Source organism: Anopheles moucheti, chromosome 2 (assembly GCF_943734755.1).
Source record: "Anopheles moucheti chromosome 2, idAnoMoucSN_F20_07, whole genome shotgun sequence".
In the NCBI taxonomy this organism is placed as follows: Eukaryota; Metazoa; Arthropoda; class Insecta; order Diptera; family Culicidae; genus Anopheles; species Anopheles moucheti.
In genome coordinates this window covers 55,770,408-55,794,002 of record NC_069140.1, presented here as the reverse complement: position 1 = coordinate 55,794,002, position 23,595 = coordinate 55,770,408, and the positions used below count along the sequence as shown (strand labels likewise).

The window sequence follows — 23,595 nt, the reverse complement described above, 5'->3', positions numbered from 1 at the left end:
AAGGTAGCAAGGGCTGACTATCTGACTACGTGGTAAAATAAGGTCTAGTAAGCCAGTAATGGCAGGCATGACCTAGTAGGCCGTTACGCCAGGAATAGAGAGATCTTTAAACATGAAACAATACATAGTTACAGTTCAACGAGACAAAAACAAAAAAGATGGTTGCACCAATATCAGTTCTGCTAACAAATCCTGTCGTACGCACAAATATGTGATGGAACCATTGAAGTCGTCTAAAATTTTATCTTCTTTTTGGGTTCAAAGTTGACACCGAAAACCGACATTGATGGTGAGACTAAGCATTTAGGGTGTCGGGCTGCCAACCGGTCTGTCTACAGTCTGAGTAAGCTTCTCTATTTAAAACACCTGTCGCAACGAACAATGCTGGGACTATATACAACTTATGTAGTTCCAATACTCACATACACCTCTGAGACATGGACTTTATCCAAAACTGAGGAAACCCTCTTAGTCCTCAGAAGGATTTTTGGCTCCCTATGTGTGGAAGGACAATGGAGAACAATGAAGGACAATGAACCGCTACAATGACGAACTCTATGAGAGATATACGTTGAACTCACTATCGTACAGCGGACTGATGGGCTGATCACGTCATTAAAATGACACCCAGCTCGTAAAGTAATTTTGGGAAGCGTGGTAGGCCATAATTAAGATGGAGCGATGGTGTTGATGTGTCCGCCAAAAATGCCAGGATAAATTAATTGGCTGACAACAGCGCTAGTAGCGGATTCCTGCAGTTGATCAAGACCACGAAGCAGTTGTTTCGCCTGATAAATATGTAAATAGTTACAGTAAGGCAAATAAGATTTAAAAAAATATATATTACACACATTATATGCATTACAGCTTCTCTTTAGCAATTTATCCTTTCTCCGCATTGCCATAAAACCAACAGGCACTGTGCTTCTCTCTGTTCCGGTCTTTTTCTGCAAGATTTGCTGTTTTTTTAACTTAAATAAATCAGCAACCGTCGATGGGACCAAAGCCTCTTCAAGACATCATCACCATCATCATCAACAACAACTTTCGCGAGAAAGGTGATCGCGAAACGTCTATCAACGTCACTATGGGAAGAGCTGCTGGAAGATGAAATTTCCAGAAAAACGATACCCCCTTTCCTTGCAAAAGTTACCCCTATCAAGCGGTTGAAACCGGGGAATCTTCACGCCATTCTTCCTTCTCGTTTATTTCGCGATCGCACCTCTTTTTCCGCCTGCCCGCTTTCACGCCCTTCTGCCCTTCCTTCGCTTAATAATAATAATAACATCTGTTTAGTGTTTATTTACCTCACAGCGTTTACCACCACAGCCATAGCCGACCACCTGCACACAACCGTACAGCGCGGTTTCCCGGTATGCGTATGCGCTTCTACGTACACTCGGCTCAGCATCGGATTCGTGCGCAGCGCAGAACAGTTACCGTGGCGTTGCGGAACTTATAAATACAGGTGCACCGGTACGATCAGTCGTTTGTTTCTTGGAAGCCGTGCTGTTGTGCGGAGCAAGTGCGCTGCAAGGGAAACCTTTTCCGGAGTCAAACTGCCTGTTGGGCATTATTCCGTTCTAAAGAGTGTGTGTGTGCGCGCGAAATTGTTCTAATAGATTTCTGTGAAAAGTGACCATATTGCAACGTGCAGTGCTGTTGAAATTCTGCAGAATGGGACGGTCCCACTTTCGAACGAATTGGAGTTCCTTCTTCGGCCTGCTGTTGCTTGCTTTTGTTGCCAGTTCGGTGACCTGTTTCGAGTAATGATCTTTTTCTTCATTAACCCATCCCATAGTACCGTTAGTTCCGGCCATCCTTAAAACCTTAAAACCCGACCCGAGCAGTGCGCTCGATCACTCGTCCTTTTCCTTGTACAGGGCCCCATTTACGCATGCGAATTTCTTTTTCCCGAGCTGTAATCGTTAACGATTGTTTGAGCTATTGAACAATTATATGCACTCGATCGTGATCTGGTGTCACAACGCAGCATCAGCACGCTTACTTCTCGCGTTAGATTTAATTATTGCATATTCAACACCGTTCGACTGGTTTGCAGTAATTGTTGTGCACCAAACGATTGTCTGCCCTCTGTTTGTAAGCCGGCAGATAATATACGTTTCTAGAAGTTTCCCATTCCCGTTTCCTATACGTGAACGGACCATCTTCCCATGCGAGAACGCGCTATGGTCAGGGACGTATTAATATTATTGCTGTTAGTGTTCCTTTTCCTCAATTGGCACTCGGCTAGCGCTTGGCCATGTGCAATCAGAGAGCCGTGTCTCACCCATAACCGTCGAAATATGTTGAAGGGTTGATTATTCAATAATGGCCGTTGTCAGATAAGAACGAGTTAGAAATGAATATGGTCGACAACTACCGATCCCCGTGCGCAGTGTTGAAGTGAAACCGGAATTGATGAAACTGGTATAGGATTGTGGGGAAAGCCCGAAATGTGTGCAATTTCAACGAATTTCATCGAATCGTTCTGTGCCAGATACTACTTTCTCCCTCAGCCTATGCCCGTAGGATACGCAAGCAAAACTACCTCACCGTTCTGCTAATGGGATGCGCGAGGAGCGTGCTGTTAATTATCAGATTTAAATGAAACACAGTATAAGAACATAGACTGTGTTGCCGTCGATCGATTTAAGGGTTTTAATATAATCCATTTTGAGGCTCATCAACCGTAGTTTGTAGCTACCCATTTATTAACACCCTAACATTCACCGCTGCAATACATCACTTTCCTTTTTATGTGATTAATCCCGACTGCAGTGATCCGTCCAACGGGTTGCTGCTCCGTTAATTGTTTAATTTTGAAAATGGTTTCGGTTTTTGTTTTCGTTTCATCTAACCACCAACCAACAACCCACACACCTACGAAACCTACGCGAAACGTTATCTACTGTTATTACGCCCGGTGGTTGTCCGTATCGCTACAAAATCCATAACCTGTGCCTGCGGGTTCGGAAACAATGGTGATCTTAACATGGACCGATGCACCACACAACCAAATAAACTTTCACACACAAACACACACACGCACACACATACACCAACAATCATTGGATGTGGTTTTGGTGGTTTTGTTGGCCTTCCGCGGCTTGTGGACTTCTGTGCACCTTGTAACTACCAAAAAGTACCCTTGGCGATGAAGTCATCCGGCTGGCTGGTCTCGGCGAAGAGGATTTGGCCGAGTGGCCGGCCCAGTTTCACGAACCCGTTGCCACCGCCGATGTGAACCCTTTCCTCTGGATGCTACACCATTTAGAAGAGCCTGACAGTTTCAATGCCCATCACCATTCCAGAGTGCCGGAACCGGTCGGAGTATTCGCCGGATCGGATCGGGAAACCGCAACGATCGGTGCCCAGGATCGTGAGTCATTGGGTAAGTTTAAAAATCGATGAATGAAATGTTGCAAAAATGAAACATGCAGAGTAATATAGGTTCCACCAGTAAGTACCGTATGGGAAATTGATTGTACGATTCATGTAGCGATGATTTGTAGAGATTAATGGTATAGTTCATAAATGCAACGTTGCGCTCTTCTGGGTGCTGCAGCATAGTCGCTTACAAGCTGAATTATGATCTTTCGAGAGATCTCTGTTTGGAGTGCATAAATTGCAACATGATTTGTAGCGATGTTGTACTTGTACTTTGACTTCATCAAGCCCGTCTCATACTTGTCGGATCGATACCTGATTAATTTATGAGAATTCTTCAAAAGATCTGGCTCTGAGCATCGTTCACTGATCGTGTTTCGTTCTCATTTCGTTCGTACAGAAACGGATGCTGAAACGTTCGTCGATCAGTTGGGCCAGAATCCGGACGACAGACAACCTCCACCATCGCCTGTGCATCGTCCCGGGTTAACTCCTCCGTATCGCCCACCGGCCAAGGGGCAACACCCCGATGTGGAAGCGCTAGATGATGGCCACCGGCCACCGTTCGATACGAGCTCGTTGTTCCAGCATCACTTCAACACGTTCTTCAACACGCCGCTCGAGTCGGGTTTCTTCGGATCGGCCGGTCTGCCCAGCTTTGGATTCTTCGATGCCAACCGACCGTGGTGGAAAGGGTAAGTCCATCATCGGACGGTGACATCACGTCCATCACAACGATGCTATCTCTTCGGCAAACAAATGCCGAATTAAACGTAACACAACGGGGGTGTAGTAGTATAAGAGATGGAACGGATAATGTGGTACAAAATTGTCGCATGGTTAGTAAACCTCATCGTGCGCGATGCACTAATAATTTGCATCTGCTGCTAGCGCTTACCCATTGCAGAGACGACTTTCGTTCGCGACGCATTCTAAAATTGTGTGGTGTCACACAGAGTTATGCCACCTGCCAGCTGCCCCGCTGAGTATAGTGCGATCTGCCTCACACGATCAACTTTCGTGCGGCCGACATGAAACGAACATGAAATGCAAACACATGTTCCGGGCGTGTACACACATCGGCCATTAAACCATCCGTCGTCATTGCATGTTGCATTTTTACACCTTCTTTTCTATTGGTTTTCTAGAACACCGATGATCCGTTCCGGGAGGGCATAAAACCCGTGTTTTCGAATGAGGAGAAAATGTAATATGCTGGTATAGGACTAAAGTCAAACATACCACTAGACTGTTTGTGCTTGTGGCGGACTGTACGATCACCACCACACCACAAGGATTTGCATACGAAAAGCGAGTGACGAGAGCATGTTAGGCAGCGTCTTTTATGTGTATTTTTCACCTATTCTGCATCTTATCTCTTGCTGATCTTGAAGGAATAGCTGCTGCTAGAGAAAGCATTGAACAACTTTACAAATGTTAATGTAAACTCCAGCCTTTAGGGCTTTTGTGCTAGTTTCTTGTGTACGAACAAAAAGCACCAAAACCTATCGAATATTGTCGCTTTACATAAAATCACATTACCGGCTATAGTGCCACACAACTGACGACGTACCTAGGATGACTAATGTCTAGACTGACCCACATTTTATGATAGCTCACCATGAACGGAGGTAGCGCGAAGCAGTAGAAAGTGAACTTGCGGAGGGATCTATTTCTCTACGTCTATTATACCCGACCGGACTCTCATAACCGGATGTAGTAGAGTGACTTATACCGGAACCCATTAACCCTGCTGGAAACACAGTTTGATCGTCTCCTTCCTCTTGAAACAATACCACTCGAACGCTTAACGTCGAGGTTCAGCTTTACCTGATTTTGGAGTTTGGTTTAAGAGGAAGAGAAATTCGCCCATTCCTATCGAGTGCGCGGTGGCACTATTCCAAGTTTGAGTTAAATCAATTTTGGCACAAGCGTGCGTACTGCGCCCTCACCTCTCTACCGCCCGGAACCCATTGTGCGTTCTTGTTGGACTTCCTATTGTGCGCAAAGGTTTTATTTTGTGAGCCCGTGAGAAGGTCGTTGGGTGCGCGGGTTTAGTTTGTCGTGGGACATACATAAAGTGATCTTTTTTTTTCGACTAAAGCAGCTCGCTGCAGAAACTTCTGCGCTAGTCTATGGGGCCACGCGTTGCCGTTGTTCTGTGTGAAATTAACCTTTGTACGCTGGGCAAGGCAAAAAAAAACTGATCTGTTTCATATATACATTGTTATGATGATGGGAGCTGTTGATGCCTGAAACAGTCCCCGGGGGTTGGTACCTGAAAACATGTCCGGCCGGGGGTGTCGGTTAATGTTTACGGGACCGTAATTAGATATTACATGCGTATAACACTGTTTCGTCTCCAGCTTTCACAAACAAATCATTGCGTGTAATGCACGATTTTACGATCGCGCTTTGCGATAGACATGCTCCCTGGCGTGTGGATGATATAAAATCGGACGGTGTTGTAAGTGTGCTGCGCTTTTACGCTATTTCGCACATGGAGTATTGCTCGTCGAACAAGTAATAGCTTCTAACATGTGTTTCCATTCCAGTACATGTTGCTGCTGAGTTTTGTAGCTGCAGTTCTGATGAGCGATGAATACATAATATTTTTGCATTAAATATGATCTAGAACCTCTCGCAATCTGGGTGCAGTTATATGCGTTTTTTTTATTCTAATGCAGTTTGATCACTAAATGAGCAGTTCCACAAACAGATCGAGGAACCAATGACTTAAAGCAGCTACATGAACTAAGTGGGCGATGAAAAGTTTTTCTATTCTAAGCTATCCTCCCAGGGACTGCTAGAACAACATCGAAGGTCCCATCCGAGCACTTATACAAGCACTTATCAGACCATAAATTCCTACCAAGTCCTCGTTATTGAAGTCAAGGCTTCATGCGATAGAATAGATTAAAGGCAATCCTGGCGAAATGGCCTAAGACTGGCAAAAATTATACTGACCAACGGTCATATTCCAGGAGAATTGAAATTACTCAAGGTCCTTTTATTATTACCACGGAATCACCAGGGATGTGGGTTCACCTGTGTTTTCTTCAGCCTCAGGAACCTCAAAAAGTAGCTAATCCAGAATAATGGTGTGTATAACAGGTTGGCTGATAAGTCCCCGGTCTAACAAAGAAAAACACATTTTTTACATAGTTCATACATAGTACATACAACATAGTTCCCTTCAAGAGCGATACAACGATTATAACGACCTTCCAATTTTTTGATACCATTTTGGTAGTACTCCTTCGGTTTTGCCTCAAAATAGGCCTCAGTTTCGGCGACCACCTCTTCATTGCAGCCAATATTTTTCCCTGCGAGCATCCTTTTGAGGTCTGAGAACAAGAAAAAGTCGCTGGGGGCCAGATCTGGAGAATACGGTGGGTGGGGAAGCAATTCGAAGCCCAATTCATGAATTTTTGCCATCCGCTCAGAATCATCAACACGTTGGTGTTTTTGGTCAAATGTGAGCTCGCGCGACACCCATTTTGCACAGAGCTTCCGCATATCCAAATATTGATGAATGATATGACCAACACGTTCCTTTGATATCTTTAAGGCCTCTGCTATCTCGATCAACTTCATTTTACGGTCATTCAAAATCATTTTGTGGATTTTTTTTATGTTTTCGTCGGTAACCACCTCTTTCGGGCGTCCACTGCGTTCACCGTCCTCCGTGCTCATTTCACCACGCTTGAATTTTGCATACCAATCAATTATTGTTGATTTCCCTGGGGCAGAGTCCGGAAACTCATTATCAAGCCAAGTTTTTGCTTCCACTGTATTTTTTCCCTTCAGAAAACAGTATTTTATCAAACCACGAAATTCCTTTTTTTCCATTTTTTTCACAATAACAAAAGTTGCTTGACAAAAGACGTTCTGTCTCACAAACTAATTGACAAACAGACGTCAAATTTTGACACGAATCATTTGAAGGATGGTGCTATATAAAAATAATATGCACTTAATACTAGCGGCGCCATCTATGTGTCAGACCGGGAACTTATCAGCCAACCTGTTATATTTAAAGGATATGTAAGCAACTCCTAAGCTAATTCGATAACAACAACAAATAAGATATCAGTATTACACCTGTTAAATGCCAAATAATATAGATAATGGAATAAATCTGCATAACATCCTGTTAGGTTTAGGAACGGTTTTTTGTGAAAAATTAGCTTAACTCTCCCTTTTGGCTGACTTTAGATTTGTTGAGACTTACTTACTGTTGCAGTGACTATTGCGTGTGCAATAGAAGCTTTAAAAGGTTAATAACATGCAATGATAATACGGCAAAAGCCGTATGGAAGAAATATATAAAATGCAATGCATTGCCAAGCTTTTCCGCGCTGTGTCGACGGGTAATTTATCATCAGAACCATTGCGATGTCTATTGCATTGCAAACGGAGAATGTTCGTCGAGGTTATGTGCGCAAATCACGTTGACCGCCGGGGAAATCGCAGGGGAACATCTTCGCACAGTTTCAATACCCGATCACACTGTTACCGTCGTCTCGTGCAAGATGGAGTGTGTGATGTCTTTACTGTACGTACCCTCTGGTTCTGTGATCGAGGTCATCGCAGCTTGCCCATCCGCAGTGTTCGGTTAAGTGACCGGCACATTCTTCTTCTAGAGATGACCGCTTATCATTTGGTTTGCTTACGCGTTGCTGTTACCACTGCGACCTGACTGAGTGGCAACGATCTAACTTATTTCGTTGGAGAACCAAAAAAGAGGACAGTAGAGGAGAGGAGGTGCCTGCTCACGATCTCAGAGCGTGCTGCGCCCTCCAAAGATGCTCATAATCGTATTCGCGACGCAAATGCAGACTGACGATGATTTACGGCGAGAATTGGCTTGAATTTCATTAGTTTTAATGCAATGTCCGTGAATTATTCACACAGAAAAGCCAACCGCAGGAAAGAGTCTCGGTCATTGTTACTCTGGACACTGTGGCCAATCAGATGTCGTTGCCGGTGGTGATACAAATTTGTTTCGTGCAGGAACTCTGCTGGTATCCATTGTTTTTATTTCTTTTAATGAGTTTTTTTTTTGCGCGTTAAGGATCACAAGCACAGACATCACACAGACGATCATGGGTGTACTTTTGTAAAACAATACTAAATGAATAAGACCGTCGTCTGGGAATGCAGTAAAAATTGTATTCAAGTCCCCACAACGATTTTTATTCATCTAAATCTTGGCGCATAGAATCGTTCCAGCAACGAAGAACGTTCGTGGCTAGCTAATCATCCTTGAATTCTAACAGCTTCATTCGGTGGAACCTTAGCCAACCATTCTAAGTCGATTTGAATTAGTTTTGTTGTCCGGAACGAATGTTTTTCAGAGCAAACCTGTCAAGACCAGTGCCTGGTTAGATCTATAACCGCAACGTGGTATTGAATTTCCCTGACCGAAAAGTCTCTCCGCGCTTTGCCTTCGACACGAGGAATACGTTATCGTTTGGTTGGCAATGAAAATGAATAGATATTTTCCCACGATAACTAAGTGGCAAGGCAGAGCGCTGTCAATGCTTTTTACGCCATTTTACCGATGGAATATAGAGTTTGCGAACGACATAGCGCTGTGCTTTTGCGTAGCGATCATCTTTTTTTCTTCAATTATTCATTGTTAGCAATAAAACTGGGAAATCAGCTGATAGTTAAGCATTATTTATGGTAACTCGTATGTAAATTAATTTGTATCAGGCCAAATGTAACGAAGAAGGTCTTTTGTTTTATTTGTATGTGTGTGTCTTTGCATGTATACTAAATTCGGGCAACGAAATGCCAACGCCAATGCTTACATGGATGAAAAACGTTCTAGTGAAAGTGGGTTCATTTATGCAAGTACCAGCACTTGCTGCATGCTTTTACAAATATTTTTCTTTTTTAAAAGGGCTATTTCACGAATGTTATTTAAAAAGAGCTTCCCTTGTCATCCTTGATACTATGCGTAGGGAAATAAAAGAAATGATATTTAACTTTTTTTACAGAGAAAATGTTTGTACGGAACGCGAAGAAAAGGAGGAAGATATCGCTTCGCCCGACAACGAGGAAGTTTCGGTTAACGGAGGTGGTGCCAGTGGTGGTGGTAGCAGCAACGGTGGTTTTAGTTTCCATGGTTTCAGCACGTTCAACCTAAACGTGCAATCTTGTGCTGAAAAGCAGCATAAATATATCTGCACCTCCATGTAAGGCAGCGATTTTGTAGTTTGTAGTAGAAAATAAGACGTACTAGCAGTGTTTTCATTTGCGCTTCCATTTACTCTTCTGCCCAGTAAAAACGTTAATGGACGCAAACGTACGGAAAAAATTACACGCCAGTGCTGTCACGGTTTCGGCCGGCCACGCAATGGACCACCAAACGCGCACTGCCAAAAGTTGGATTTGTACTCGATGGAGGAAACGGTCGAACGGCTTGGTGCGAAGGAATTCATCTCAACGCTGAAGAAAAGCGGTCTGGAAGCTACATTGGAGAACGATGTGACGCTGTTCGTTGTGCCGGACAGTGCCTACACTAGTTTTGCCGAGCAGATGTGGGAAAACGTTAGTAATGATTGGACAACAGTATAATCCCAACTATCGTTATAACTCATGTTCTTTAATTTTACTGTGAGCAGAACCTGGTTGCCTTTGATCCGACGGCACGAGCCAAACGTGCGATTGATTTTGCCAGCATGACTGCCCGGGACATGATTCTGGGTCATACGGTGAATGGATCGTACTATATTGAAGATATTAGCAACGAGCAGCTGCTTAAGACGGATCTGCCTGGAGCGAACATTCGTGTCAACATCTATCCACGTGGACCGATGACACAGGCCCGGGACCAATCGTACGCTGAGCATCCGTATCGTTACACTGCAAATTGTGCGCCACTGCTGAAACTGAACCGTGTCGCCGATAGGGGCATTGTGCACGTTGTGGATCGTGTACTGGTACCGGCCCGCAACACGCTCATGGACATAATCGAAGTTCGCGACGATATGACGCTAATGCGCACATTCCTGGAGATGACCGGACTGGATAAGATGCTGCGCGAACAGGGTGACGACAAGCACTACACCATTTTTGCCCCCAACGATGATGCCTTCCTGAAGCTGGATAAAGATATCCGCCGCAAGCTGAAGGCGGGCAATGGCTGCGCCATGAGTAAGTGTTTTTTTCCCAAATTATTTGCGTAGCCTTTTCGCGATAGCAATTATTTACGGGTGTAAACGGATTGATTGTTCAGATATCGATGACTAATGGTTTAGTACCGCGCTGTACTGGTGTTCTAACAATGCTAACGAATTTATGTAGTCTCTCATCATTCACAATTACGGTGCGTATTGTGTGTGGTGGTACTGCTCCCGGTACGTGACCGGAATGATCGTAAAGAAGAACATTCGGACATGTGGCATGACTTGATTGTAGACTACTGAAAAGCTTTGAAGGAACAATAAACCGGTGCGCGTCAGAATCTGGTACAAATGGGCAATTGTTACCAATTGCATAAATCATCCACACCAGATCCACCCGTGACGACGGTATCGGATTGACAATGGTAACTTTCGTTACGCAGCGTTGAATCGCGCATATATGATTAATTAAATTTAATAGGTTTCAAGAAAAGGTAACTAATATGTTATTGGAGTATTTATATTAGGTCTGTTAATGTAGCGTACTATTTTACGTTAATCGGTAAATATCACAAGCATGATGAAAATGATCTTACCGAAACGTGTTCACTTTGCCGTTCTCGATATCGGGCGCTTGTTTTGCTATAGGATGAAACGTGCGAAACGCTTCATTAGCACCTTTGCCAAGGACGTTGCATCGTTAATGTTCGCTTTGGCATGCAAATGACGCGTTGTCTCGTCGTGGAGACTTGTCCAAAAAATTTGGTGGAGTCATTCATATACCAATTTGTTTTATCGTTTCCCCCACAATGCCCCCCCCCCCCCCTCCCTTCCAACCTGCTGATTCGCAAAAAAGTTTTATAAGTTTTACAATAGCTAACTACTATTATTTTCTTTTGTATTCTTCAAACCGATAGACATACTAAAGAACCATATACTGGACATAACATTCTGCTCACTCGCTGCCGTTAATGGTGTTAAGACGTCCACATACAACATGCTGAATGAGAAGCTTGAATTTGAGTACGCCATGGTGGGTAAGACGCGCACTCCCAACACTGACGTTGCAACGGGCGAGATCGAAGACGAAGGGAAAAAGACGCAACGTATCCGCATCAACGGTGTGGCAACGATTGAGGAACGTGACGTGATTGCCAGTAATGGTGTGCTGCATGTGATTGATAGCGTTCTCCCGACGGAAAGCGGTATGCCGATTTCGAACACATTGGCCAATCATAATTTAACCATATTCAAGCAACTGATCACCGACGCCGGTCTGGAGGAAGAGTTTGATGCATTGTCCAACCGAACGTTCTTCATTCCAACTGATCAAGCGTTCGAGCAGACGGACGCGGGCCGTTACTGGATCCGTCAGCTGAAAGAGCATCCGGAAAACCTTCGTGGAAATACGGATCTGAAAGAGTTTCTCGAGTATCATGTGGCGGAACCGTTGATTAAAACGTGTGCCTTGGAAGAAACAAGCGTACCAACGAAGGCTGGTCAAAACATTCGCGTCAACTTGTACACTACGGTAAGCGTACGCTAGAGGAAACAAGCGTAAACATATATTTCATCATGAATGGTGTATAATGAACCTATTTGTTATCATTTATTTATCCCGCAGAATCCCGTATTTACGACGGTTATGAATCGAGCCACAGTCAACTGTGCCCGGCTGGTACGTTTCGATGAGGAAACATGCGGTTCGGTGGTGCACGAAATCGACAAAGTATTGGATATCCCTAAAACGGTAAGCTGTGACGGTAAAGAAGAATTCTCGTGGCTTAGGAGAAATTATTAACTTGGCACTTGACTCATTTTAGAACTTGATGCAAGCGCTTACTGTCAACCCAGAGTACAGCATGTTCCAGCGCTTGGTTAGTCTCACCAATCTTACCGAGCTGCTGACATCTCCCGATTCCGGACTAACGCTGCTAGTGCCTAAGAATGACGTCTTTCTCGAGGTTGATTCGTGGTACCAAGAAACACTTCAAAACCAAGACGAGCTAGAACGCATCATACGTGCACACATACTACCGAACGTTATTTGTTGCACCGGAATCGTTCCATCCGAATGGCCATTCGTGCGTACCACCGAAACGATCAGCGGACAGCAATTGAAGCTTAATCGTAACCGTCGACCACAGGTACAGAATGCCGGAATCACCAAGTGCGATGTGGTGGCCACCAATGGCATCATTCATGAGATTAACGATGTGATCAACGTGCAGCCACAGCGCACTAGTGCCTCCGGTGCTGGTTCTGGCAACCCATTCGAAAGCTTCGGTAGCCTTGCTCGTCCGCTTCCGTTTTGGTTTAAGTGAGCGCCGTGTTGCTTTCGATCCAATTTTTTGTTCTTTTCGGATTAGCCTCTTTTGGTAAAAGGGCTTGATTTAAAAAAAGTGCGTAAGATTGGTAGGATGATGCATCCGGAGAAAGCAGTGTAATATTAGCTCGTTAGTTATTTGAACGAGTTCGCGAGAGCTTTGGTGCGCCGAACCCGATGAGGTAATAGTTTTATGGTATCTTTAACATTATTGTATTTATAAAACGAGGAATAAACAACAAATGGTGTTTATAGACCTATACACGAGAGATGCGTGTGTGTATGTCGCGCTGTTGGATTATGGTATGGTTTTTCCATGATCACGGTATGTTTTTACTAATTCGACGACATGGCCTGTTGCGTAAGTCCTCTAAACTGCTCACGGAGGATCGAGATGCCGAATATTTTTACAAATTCCCGGACTTTCTGCGGACGCATCTAATTGGGGCTACCCTAATTGCTCTGCTACGTAATTGCTACTCTTACAAAAAGAAACAGTTAAAAAAAACTCTCCACTATACCACAATGCCCTCCGATGTGTGCAACTGGAGATTTTATAACGAGCCCAATAAAATGACTACCCATTGAAGCTGGTCAGCTTCCGTTCAGTTTTTCCGTAACGCTTCGCATGGTCGCTGCCATGAGTCAATTGAAAGCTGCATATTGGAGAAAGTAATCAATGCCGACTCGTACATCGAAAGAATTGGAGCTGATTATACCAAAACTACAAACATAACCCTTCCTGATATCGTTAAACTTCCTCGATCCACCCTTCGACCCTGGCATCAAACCCCTCCCAAAATAGACTATAACTATCACCACATCAACACAGATGCCGATCCAACTTCCTGCCAAACCAATCAAGACCTAAAGACCTAAACCCCATTACAGCTCCGATCTCAAAACAGGACTTCTTTGCCATCGCTGAAAGCACTATTTTGGAACCTGGACCCAATAAAAACAGTACCCATCTCCGATTCATTAATTTATAAACCATCAGCATGGAATGCTATCCAGGCTTACAATAGGACACTCCAAGCTAACACATAGCCACCTTCTTGAACGTAACAGCCCTCCTCTCTGCACCTAATGCGGCATTTTCATCACAATAAACCATAGATTAATTGACTCCCTGGGCTTCTCTAGTGAGAGAAACCTTCGTAATATCAGCAACAATATTTATACTTTTCTATCAAATAATATTCAAATGGAACATAACTTAATAAAATGTTTATAGCTCACATATCTTTATAGGCATATTTAATGTTTTTTTCATCTTTCAGCTTGCGACAATTTTCAGGAATATAAGAATAAAGCATTCATCATGGCTCAAAGTCTCTATAAAATAATCACAAGAACAACAATATATCGTCCTGCACTCCGACTCCGGGAACTCCGGGAAGTTCCGTCCAATCATCGATCGAAGTCCATGTGGTAAAGTTGGTAGAAAACGTGTGCATTGTACCCAGCAACCAGGAAGGGTCAGTCAAAGTAGAATCGAACTTCGGTTCGAATAACTTAAAACGGTATAAAAAGAAAGATTGCTTAGAAACCGTTTGGTTCAATCCGATTCGTTCTCTACTGGCCAATAGTTATGAAATTAACTAATTTTCCGTACTGATTGTACTTTTTACAGTCGTTACATTACTGTTCCGGTCCGGATTTCGACATATATTTTATTTGAGAAGGATAATTTAACTATGGAAGAGAAATAACGACAATGGTTGTATGTAAATGGTATGATTTATTCTGTTAATTGCCTATCTAAAATGTAATGTCTGGTAAATTGAACGAACTATAACAAAAACGAAAGTCTGTGTGGAATACAAAAAGTTGCAGTATCTTTATCATCAGTTCTGTGGTCATGAGACTACCAGATCCCAAGTACTACGCGGGGAACTGACGCAAAGGTCTAGTCCCACCGTAGATCCCTTACGCACATCTTTCACAGTTAAACAGCTGCCGGAAGCAATATTGTAGATCGGTGTACCGGACTGGAAAAGATATAATAATGAGTATGAATGTTGACCATCGACTGTTCAGGTCATATCCATTTATATCACTTACCGTTTTCCGATGTTTCCACGCTTGATCACCACCCATTTCGTGACATTTATTCAACTTCGGCTGCCCCTTGGTTGCACTAGAAGGTGCGTCCAAACACAGCAGCTGGCCCAACACAAGCTCTGACTTTTCGGTTTCGTACCAAATCTGCTGCTTAACGCGCAAACATGGCTGTAACGCCAGACCGGAACCCTTCTTCCAGAGGCTTTTCTCGCTGTCCCGTTCTGTCGAGAGGCATAACGTACTGTTCGACAGGCGTATCTGAAAACTTGCCACGTAATTTCGCTTGCGCGAATGCCATGGTTCAAATTTGGGCTGGGTAGCGTCACCGGTCGCATCAACAGCCTTTTCTCCTGGTACTCGCAGTTGCGGATAGATATTGTCTAAATACCATCGAAACGGTTTGCACCCGAGACGTTCGCGTAACTGTTGCCGCTCGCTCACGTTACCGTACGGAACATGGCGTGCCTGTGGTTGCTGCTCGAAGAAGAATCGAATGTAATCATCCATCCAGACATGCGCTAATCGAAGAGAGTTTCGTATCATTGTATCTTGTCCGTCCGGAGAGCCGTACGGACGGCGTTTGCGAAATACGTGACCAATACGGGAACAGGGCAGTAGCTCAATCGAGCCACCGCATTGCCAGGTACGAAAAGAAATCTCCAAATTTTCACCCCCCCACACGTCCATGCCCATGTCGTACTCGCCAAGCTCCTTAAAGTATGTCCGATCAATGGCGAACAGGCCACCGGCCATTGTGGGCGAGTTGAATGGACCGATAAAATCAGTGTCCCGCTCGAGACTACCTTTCGGCAGGTTATCCCACTTGAAGTGTAAACCCCAGTTGAATCCGCCCCGTACAAGCGGACTGGCCGTGTACACGAATGTGTCCGAGTTAATGATGTCGATAACGGGCATTGCCAGGATTGTACGATCGTGCTTGATCCTTGCCAGCAGTGGTTCGATCCAATTAACGTTCACTTCGATATGGCTGTCCAGGAAGATTAGCACCTGCCCGCTGACATTACGAGCACCGTAAACACGAGACCGCATCAACCCTTCACGATTGGTGTTCCGCAGGAGACGCAATTTATGTGTACCCAGTTGCTTCAGTTCATCCTCTAGCCGTCCCCCAACAGTTAGATCCTCGAAGTCGCTACAATCATCCACGAGAATTAACTCCTTTAACAGGTATGCGGGTGTTCGCTTAAGCACCGATTGAATGGAGCGTACCAGTGTTTCGAGATGTTCGTTGTAGAAACACATCACGACGGATGCGACTGGAAGCACCTTATCGTAAACTTGCGCTTGACAGAGTTTATGCCGTGTATCCGGTATCGGTCGGAACGGACCCAGTTTGTTACTGACTAGCACATTAAACGCGTGCTTCCTGTAACCGATGTCACGTATAAACTGCTCCTCCGAGTTTTGAACCATGCCGAACTCATCTGTCCCATTTGGAAGCATGGGTTGCAGCTGGTCAAACAACCGATGGCTGATGCGCCGTTTTTCCTTCTCATGCATAAATCGAGCATATTTTTCCTTGAACAGGCTGCTGCTCTTTTCTCCTAGCTTGGATGACTTTAGTCGCAGTCTTTCGTCCGAAGCCCCAAAGAGGCTGTTCTGATATCGTCGGGACTCTTCTCCTAACACGGCCGCGGAAGTTGGTGTTTTTGCCAATCGAATCTCACCACCTACTGCCCCGTTGGTTGTTGGCGTGTTGCTCAGGTTCCAGTACAGATACAGGCTGATGGACCACGTTAACGAGGCGGCCATAACACCCCACAGGAACGATTTACTGGTCATTTTGGAGATTCTTTGCGGATCGGGAGCAGAAAATCGAAATCGAAAGTTCAATGCAAAGTGATTAGCAACAGGTGGCGTAGCATATATGCAAGGAAAGTAGGAGGGGAACAGCTTATCTTACCTTTTCTTGTTGTTGGTCTTTTCATTCATGGCTACATGCTGCTTCGCAGCCGGATTTCAGATCACCTAGCAAATTAACATATTACTAATGAGATTCGACGCGAACCGTGATTCTGTTGCAGAAGTTGATGTCGTGAATATTTTTTCTTGCACACTGTGTTGACATAGCGAAAGCGTTCAGAACAGGTAGGCCGAGGTCTCGTACCGACCAACTTTACAATTGCGTATTTTGGCGCTAATAGAAGGCAAGATGAATAAATGCACAAATTGGGAAAACAATTCGTCGTGCTAAATAAATAGATCATTACACGTAGAAGAGCTTGGTAGTGCTTCAATCATGTGTAGCAGATTGGTAATAAGCAACAGCTACCTATAGAAGCGATAGGCTGATCAAACAGCAACCGATGAACAGGAATGTGGAAATTCGTGAAATTCCCAAATTTCAATTATGTATATACCTTGGGATTTTTCTTCACGTCAAAATCGACCTCACGAATATCAACCGAAGTGAATGGCAGCAAATAGCCTAGTGGAATAACCGCACCAAACGCTTTCATTTTTACCTTTCGATCATATTCCACCATTCTGTGGTCAATTTTAAAAGTAAATAGTATTGTCTGTGAATAAGGGAAAATGGGGGTACCGAAGTTTTTTCGCTATATGAGCGAACGATATCCTTGTTTATCTGAGCTGCTGCGTGAAAATCAGGTAAGTTTTGCTCGCGTGTGCGTACCTGCATGTGTATGTGTACGTGAATCGTATTGATGGTGAAATTGCTAACTTCCTATCTCTTTGTCTCCCTTGCTGCTTATTGCCCCTTGGCGAAATAGGTGCCAGAATTCGACAACCTCTATCTGGACATGAACGGCATCATCCACAACTGTTCGCACCCCAATGATGCAGACATCAACTTCCGCATACAGGAGGAAGGCATATTTGAGGCTATATTTCATTATGTAGAGTTTTTATTTAAGCTCATTCGACCACAAAAAGTGTTCTTCATTGCCGTTGACGGTGTGGCACCGCGCGCCAAAATGAATCAACAGCGTGGTCGGCGTTTCCGTTCAGCGCTTGAAGCGCACGAACTGTTGGAAAGAGCAAAGGCAAACGGAGATCCGATTCCTTCGGATAGTCCGTTCGATAGCAATTGCATAACGCCGGGGACACCGTTTATGGTGCGCCTACAGAAAGCGCTGGAACATTTTATTCAAGTGAAAATAGCTACCGATCGTCTTTGGAAGGCATGCACTGTCATTCTCAGTGGTCATGAGGTGAAACGTCTATTGATATACTATTTACGCCTTTCATCCATTTAAGCATTAAATTGAACCTTTCGTTTCTTCGATTTTAGACCCCGGGCGAAGGAGAACACAAGATAATGGAGTATATCAGGCACGCGAAAGCTCAGCCCGGGTTTAACCCAAACTTACGCCATTGTTTATATGGCTTAGATGCTGATCTGATTATGTTGGGACTGTGCACACATGAACGCTACTTCTCGCTCTTGCGGGAGGAAGTAAAATTTGGTAAAACGGACAAAAAGGAGACAGTCCTTAAGGACATACGGTTCTATTTGTTGCATCTGACGCTGTTGAGCGAGTATTTGGTGCAGGAATTCGCAACCATTCGTGACCGGCTACGGTTTCCGTTCGACGTAAACAAGCTCATCGATGACTGGGTATTGATGGGTTACTTGGTTGGGAATGATTTCATTCCTCATATGCCTCATCTGCACATCAACGAAAATGCACTTCCTATTCTGTACAGTGCGTACAAGGATGTATTACCCGAGATGGACGGATACATTAACGAGGGAGGAATACTAAACTTGCCCCGGCTACAGATGTTAATGAGGCATCTAGCGCATATAGACCGGAAAATATTTCATGAACGTTACACCGAGCTGAAATATTTGGAGGAAAAGTGTGGTAAAAATAATGTATGTTCAACTCACTTTGCTTATTCAGCTATTCCAGTTGGTTAAAACGAATTTACATATTTCTCCTTTGAACGTTTAGTTAGAAGCCTTTGATGTGAATGCGGATGAGGTTATTGCCTCGAGTGAAATGGACAAAGATTTGGTGGCACTTATCATGTCTTCGGAAATGTTGGACTCTGATGGAGAAGATAATGAAGCACCGGTAACGCTGGATGACATCGAGAACGACCCTGAATTGTTTGAGAAGGAGTTCCAGAGCTACAAGCGAAATTATTATATGACGAAGATGGGATACGCGGATTTTACTGAGTATGTCGTAGTGTTGGAGAGCTTTTCTTAGAGTAGAGCCCCGTTCAACGTATGTTTCTGTAACAATCGTTCTACCTTTGTACTCTTCTTCACCCCACAGGGAGGTTCGAGCGGAACAAACGGAATGCTATATCCGAGCTCTGCAATGGACGCTGCATTATTACTATCGAGGTGTGGTATCATGGTCGTGGTATTACCCACATCATTATGCACCGTTTATCAGCGATGTGGATAATTTCGCCGATCTAAAGCTGGAGTATGAAACGGCGCGACCATTCTTGCCTTTCCAGCAGCTACTGAGTGTGCTTCCCGCAGCCAGTAGACAACATTTGCCGTCGGCCTATCACGATCTCATGATCAACGCCAACAGCCCTGTATATGACTTCTATCCAACGGATTTCAGAACCGATTTGAACGGAAAGCAACAGGCGTGGGAAGCGGTCGTGTTGATTCCGTTTATAGATGAAAAGCGTTTGTTAAAAGCCATGGGTCCGTGCGATGCGTTTTTAACCGATGAGGAGAAACAACGGAACGTGCATGGGCCGATGCTAAAATATCAATACGATGCCAAACAAACGGCTCCACTTGAGGCAAAGTATGGATTTTCGCGTATCGAGGAGCTGTCGGTCAGACGGAGCGAAATATGGCGCGATAACCTACACGTGCCCCATAACAAGCTGGTGCTCGGCCCTTCGCAAGGTGCCGTGCTGCACGGTTATGCTAAGGGATTTCCCACGTTTAAGCATTTGCCGCATCATGTGAGTATTTGCTGTGGCCGATTCTTGTGGTTATAGATTTCATTTTCATTTTCATTTATGTTTTTATCACATATTGCAGGGTGAATTGAGGAGTTTGCATGTAAAAATATTCAATTTTGCTAGTAAAAACGACAGCATAGTGGTAGTGTTGGATCCACCGAACGACCAAATATCAGAATTAGACACTGCGGAACTGGCCAAGAATTTATTAGGCAAAATTGTGCATGTTAGCTGGCCCCACCTAATGGAAGCCATTGTGGTACGGGTGTCGGATCGAATGAAAACGTACGAACGGAACTGCGAACCATTGCAGACGGATGAAAGATCGTTCAAAATGTCGTGTCTTTCAATTACCGAACAGTATGTGAACCAAATGCTCCAAACGTAGTAGGCACACAGTCACTGAAAACACAATTATATTCACAGCAACAACAACCGTCTCGCGATAGATGTCGGCACGATCGAACGGCTGGTACATGTTAGAATTGCCGTCGGTACAGAATATGTTTTGCAGAATTATGGGTTCGTATTGAAAAAATTGTGGCACAACGTTACCATGGCGTATCCGGCACAGGTAAGATCATTGTGTAATTTTCTAATTGTGCGAACGTCCACTACATTGGTTCTTTTCACTTTCAGACGGTTGTTTATGATCTGCAAGACGTAATGAAGAAAGAGAAAGCATATCTAGAAATGCATGAAATGTTTCCACAGGAATGTGTGACATTCCTGCGAGCGACTGAATTCTATGGCAGTATGGGTCACGTGATGGACGTTTCAGCCACAACGAAGCGTGTGCAGGCAAAGTTTCTGGTTTTCGAGGAGCCGGATCTGAGCAAGGTGTTTTATGTGCACCGTCAGTCGTTGCAGGCGTACCGCAATGCCAATGATACAGCCGCTATGCTTGGTATTTCGGTAGGATTGCTGTTACAGTTGACCGGATCATTGCTGGTTGCGCCCGGTGGACACCGTGCGCTAAATGTAGGTGACAAAACGATCAATATAGGATTGCGGCTTAGAATGATGTCGAAGGACGAAGAAACGGTTGGCTACTGTCGGAAAGTTAACAAAATGTGGCTGTTTTCGGAGAAAACTGTCAAGCTAATCGAAAAGTATCTCGAGCAGGTTCCTGATTTGACTGAAAAGTTCAAACGCATGGGCAAAACAAACATTTATTTCGAGACGGATTTGTTTGGCGAAGGGAACGAAGGTAAACTGAAGGAATTGAACAACTGGCTTAACTTACAAGACCACATAAATGCCGAACGACGGAGCTGTGGCATCATGTCACTGGAACAGAATGCAATCCAAAAGCTGGATGAACTCATCGATAAGTATGGGGCTATGCACCAACCCAAAGTGCAGACAATGTTCGTGGATCCAAAGGATTTATATCGGCCCGGTATGAAAAATGCGAAAGTGATTGACCCGTCGGCTACTTTTGAGCTGCTAGATCGCGTTATCGTGGTACAAGACAAAGAGGATGTCCCGGTTGGAGCACGGGGTACCATCATTGGTATACACCGTGTGTCGGATCCTAATCCGGTGCGCCGAGAAGCTATCGGACAGGACGATATTAATTTGGAGATTTTGTTGGACAAACCTTTTGCTAAGGGTGCATGTATTTCTAATGTTCCCGGTACTGAGAAGCGTGTAATGCGCCTCGCGCAAGGTGCAGTAATGAACATTTCTTATGGTAAAGCATCGGCAGGATATCGGTATAAGGTACCATGTGACACAAGCCTCAGCGATGAGCAAGATACAGCAACAACTGCGGTATTAGATGGCGGTGTCAAATCTAACGCAACGGCAGATTCAATCCAGAGGCGTTTAAATGAGCGTATCGGCAAGCGTACTAACGTTTGGAACAGCAATAATGCATTTGTTGGAACATCGATGGATCGACAGACGCATCGGGATTCCACGCAGACTAAGGAATCTGACCAACAGAGAAAGATAGAGTTCGAACGTTTGTGGAGGAAACTGAAAGAATCGCCGAATGAAACGGGAACTCTGTTCGATGATACCGATATTGAAAGCTTTGTTCAAACACCTCGCCAGCGATTCGGTCATCAGAATAATGAATCGGTGCCAAATCGAATGTCAACCGAAAAAGTGTCTTGTAGAACGAAGAACGATGCCGTTCCGAAGAATGGTTCTAATGTTGTTGAAACTAATGTAGATAATATGGCCGGTTATTTGAAACAAATGCTACGCATTGATGATGGAAGTGTCCAGGATAAAAAGATAAGTCAGCCAACAAGCATGGCAGTGCCCGCCCCAACCAGTCTCCCAAAACCACCCATTCAATGGCAGATGATGTCCGCTGCGAAAAGTTGCTCCGAGAACTCCTCGACTGTTCCGTTTACAACGCACGTGAACATACCGCAACAGCATATGCTTCCAATGGTACAAACGCCACAAGTGCAACCGGGGTTTAGAGCTATGATGGGTCCTCCAACGCATGCATATAATCAGCAGCATCAACATTTGCCGTATGCGCCGATGCATATGCAACCGGCATTCGCTTCGCCAGGGATGAACATGCATCAACCGTTTGGTGGGTTTCAACAACCGACGATGGTACCACCGTTCGCTCAGCGTATGTCCATCCGGCCTCCGATTCCTATTCCGGCCACTGCTACAGCAATGTTGCAACAACAGCCACAGCCACAACAAGTACAAGAGCAGCAGCATAGACATCAACAATATCCTCCTAGTTGGGGTCCAAAAGGACCACAGCATTTGAGTTATAACCAAAACAATCCTGCCGGAAAAGGTGCTTTTGTGCCTTTGCAGGCTATGAAAAAGACTGTTAAAAACAAATCTTTTAATAGTGATAATTCGTCTGCTCATAATAGTATGGTTGGAAACGATGTCAAGCACCAAGCTACGGTGGTGCCTACAACGTCGATGCCAGCTACAACCACAGGTAGCAATAGCTTCAATGAGAAAAATGCTCGCCGTAGGCAAGAGGTCGAACAGAAGCAGGCGGAGGTTAAGCAAGGATTCGCCAGCTTTCTGCACAAAAATAAGCACAACGGTGCTACGTTCATTAGAAAACCGCCTTCATCCGACACAAAGGATAGAGACGAGAAGAATGGAAACGTTGCTGTCGTGAAGGTAAGGCGAACATTTGTGATCGCTCCATTAGATAAAAAAAGTAATGCTGTTTTATTTTCTATTTCAATCGTAACAATTTTAGAACGTCAAATCTAGACCGAAGACTCGCATAGCTGCACGGTTTGGATTAACTCCCGATGGATAAGTGATGCTGTGAATAATGACGGATTTGTACTTTGCCAATAAGGCGAAATACCAAAAACCAAAATGATGGTTTATGATTCAATTAGTTTAACAACATAAGCTTCGACTGTTTTACGATAAATTTAATTGCTACCAGTAGACGAGCTCGACGTCCTACTCGCATCATAAACAACGGCAGCTAATGCTAATGCTACTTTACGATACCATCACGATCCAAAACGAATGTAAATAGGTATAAATTTAAAATTTACTCCAACAAATGAACAATTGTTCAGATTACGTACAAATGGTTGTGTAGTTAATGATTGCTTGAAGAACTTAAGTTTGAGTTACCCTCATCAAAGTTAGAACAATAAATTTGTACTAGACCCCAGTAAATATAATCGGGAGATATTTTAATGTATATATTTAATTATTTATGTGTCTAAAGCTCCGAAAGGAAAATGCGCGCTAACTACAGTATTGCAGTAGGATTCCTCA

General features: G+C 44.2%; 3 protein-coding genes across 3 annotated transcripts; 2 read left to right on the top strand and 1 right to left on the bottom strand.

Moving 5' to 3' along the window:
* The first annotated feature begins 1,512 nt into the window (after positions 1-1,512).
* Positions 1,513-13,119, top strand: LOC128299667 (transforming growth factor-beta-induced protein ig-h3). The gene is made up of 9 exons (XM_053035689.1): positions 1,513-1,766; positions 3,147-3,394; positions 3,791-4,085; positions 9,399-9,596; positions 9,684-9,951; positions 10,026-10,557; positions 11,444-12,057; positions 12,151-12,276; positions 12,350-13,119. Exons 1-9 carry the CDS (start codon positions 1,678-1,680, stop codon positions 12,848-12,850), a joined length of 2,871 nt encoding a protein of 956 aa, XP_052891649.1. The 5' UTR covers positions 1,513-1,677; the 3' UTR covers positions 12,851-13,119.
* A 1,463-nt stretch (positions 13,120-14,582) lies between these two features.
* On the bottom strand, positions 14,583-16,982 carry LOC128310519 (polypeptide N-acetylgalactosaminyltransferase 35A). The gene is made up of 3 exons (XM_053047176.1): positions 16,844-16,982; positions 14,920-16,732; positions 14,583-14,846 (listed from the first exon to the last, which is right to left on the bottom strand). Exons 1-3 carry the CDS (start codon positions 16,870-16,872, stop codon positions 14,715-14,717), a joined length of 1,974 nt encoding a protein of 657 aa, XP_052903136.1. The 5' UTR covers positions 16,873-16,982; the 3' UTR covers positions 14,583-14,714.
* A 493-nt stretch (positions 16,983-17,475) lies between these two features.
* Positions 17,476-23,496, top strand: LOC128301973 (5'-3' exoribonuclease 1). The gene is made up of 9 exons (XM_053038666.1): positions 17,476-17,550; positions 17,673-18,113; positions 18,194-18,781; positions 18,861-19,090; positions 19,191-19,848; positions 19,928-20,208; positions 20,275-20,422; positions 20,488-22,971; positions 23,054-23,496. Exons 1-9 carry the CDS (start codon positions 17,476-17,478, stop codon positions 23,114-23,116), a joined length of 4,968 nt encoding a protein of 1,655 aa, XP_052894626.1. The 3' UTR covers positions 23,117-23,496.
* The last annotated feature ends 99 nt before the right edge of the window (positions 23,497-23,595 follow it).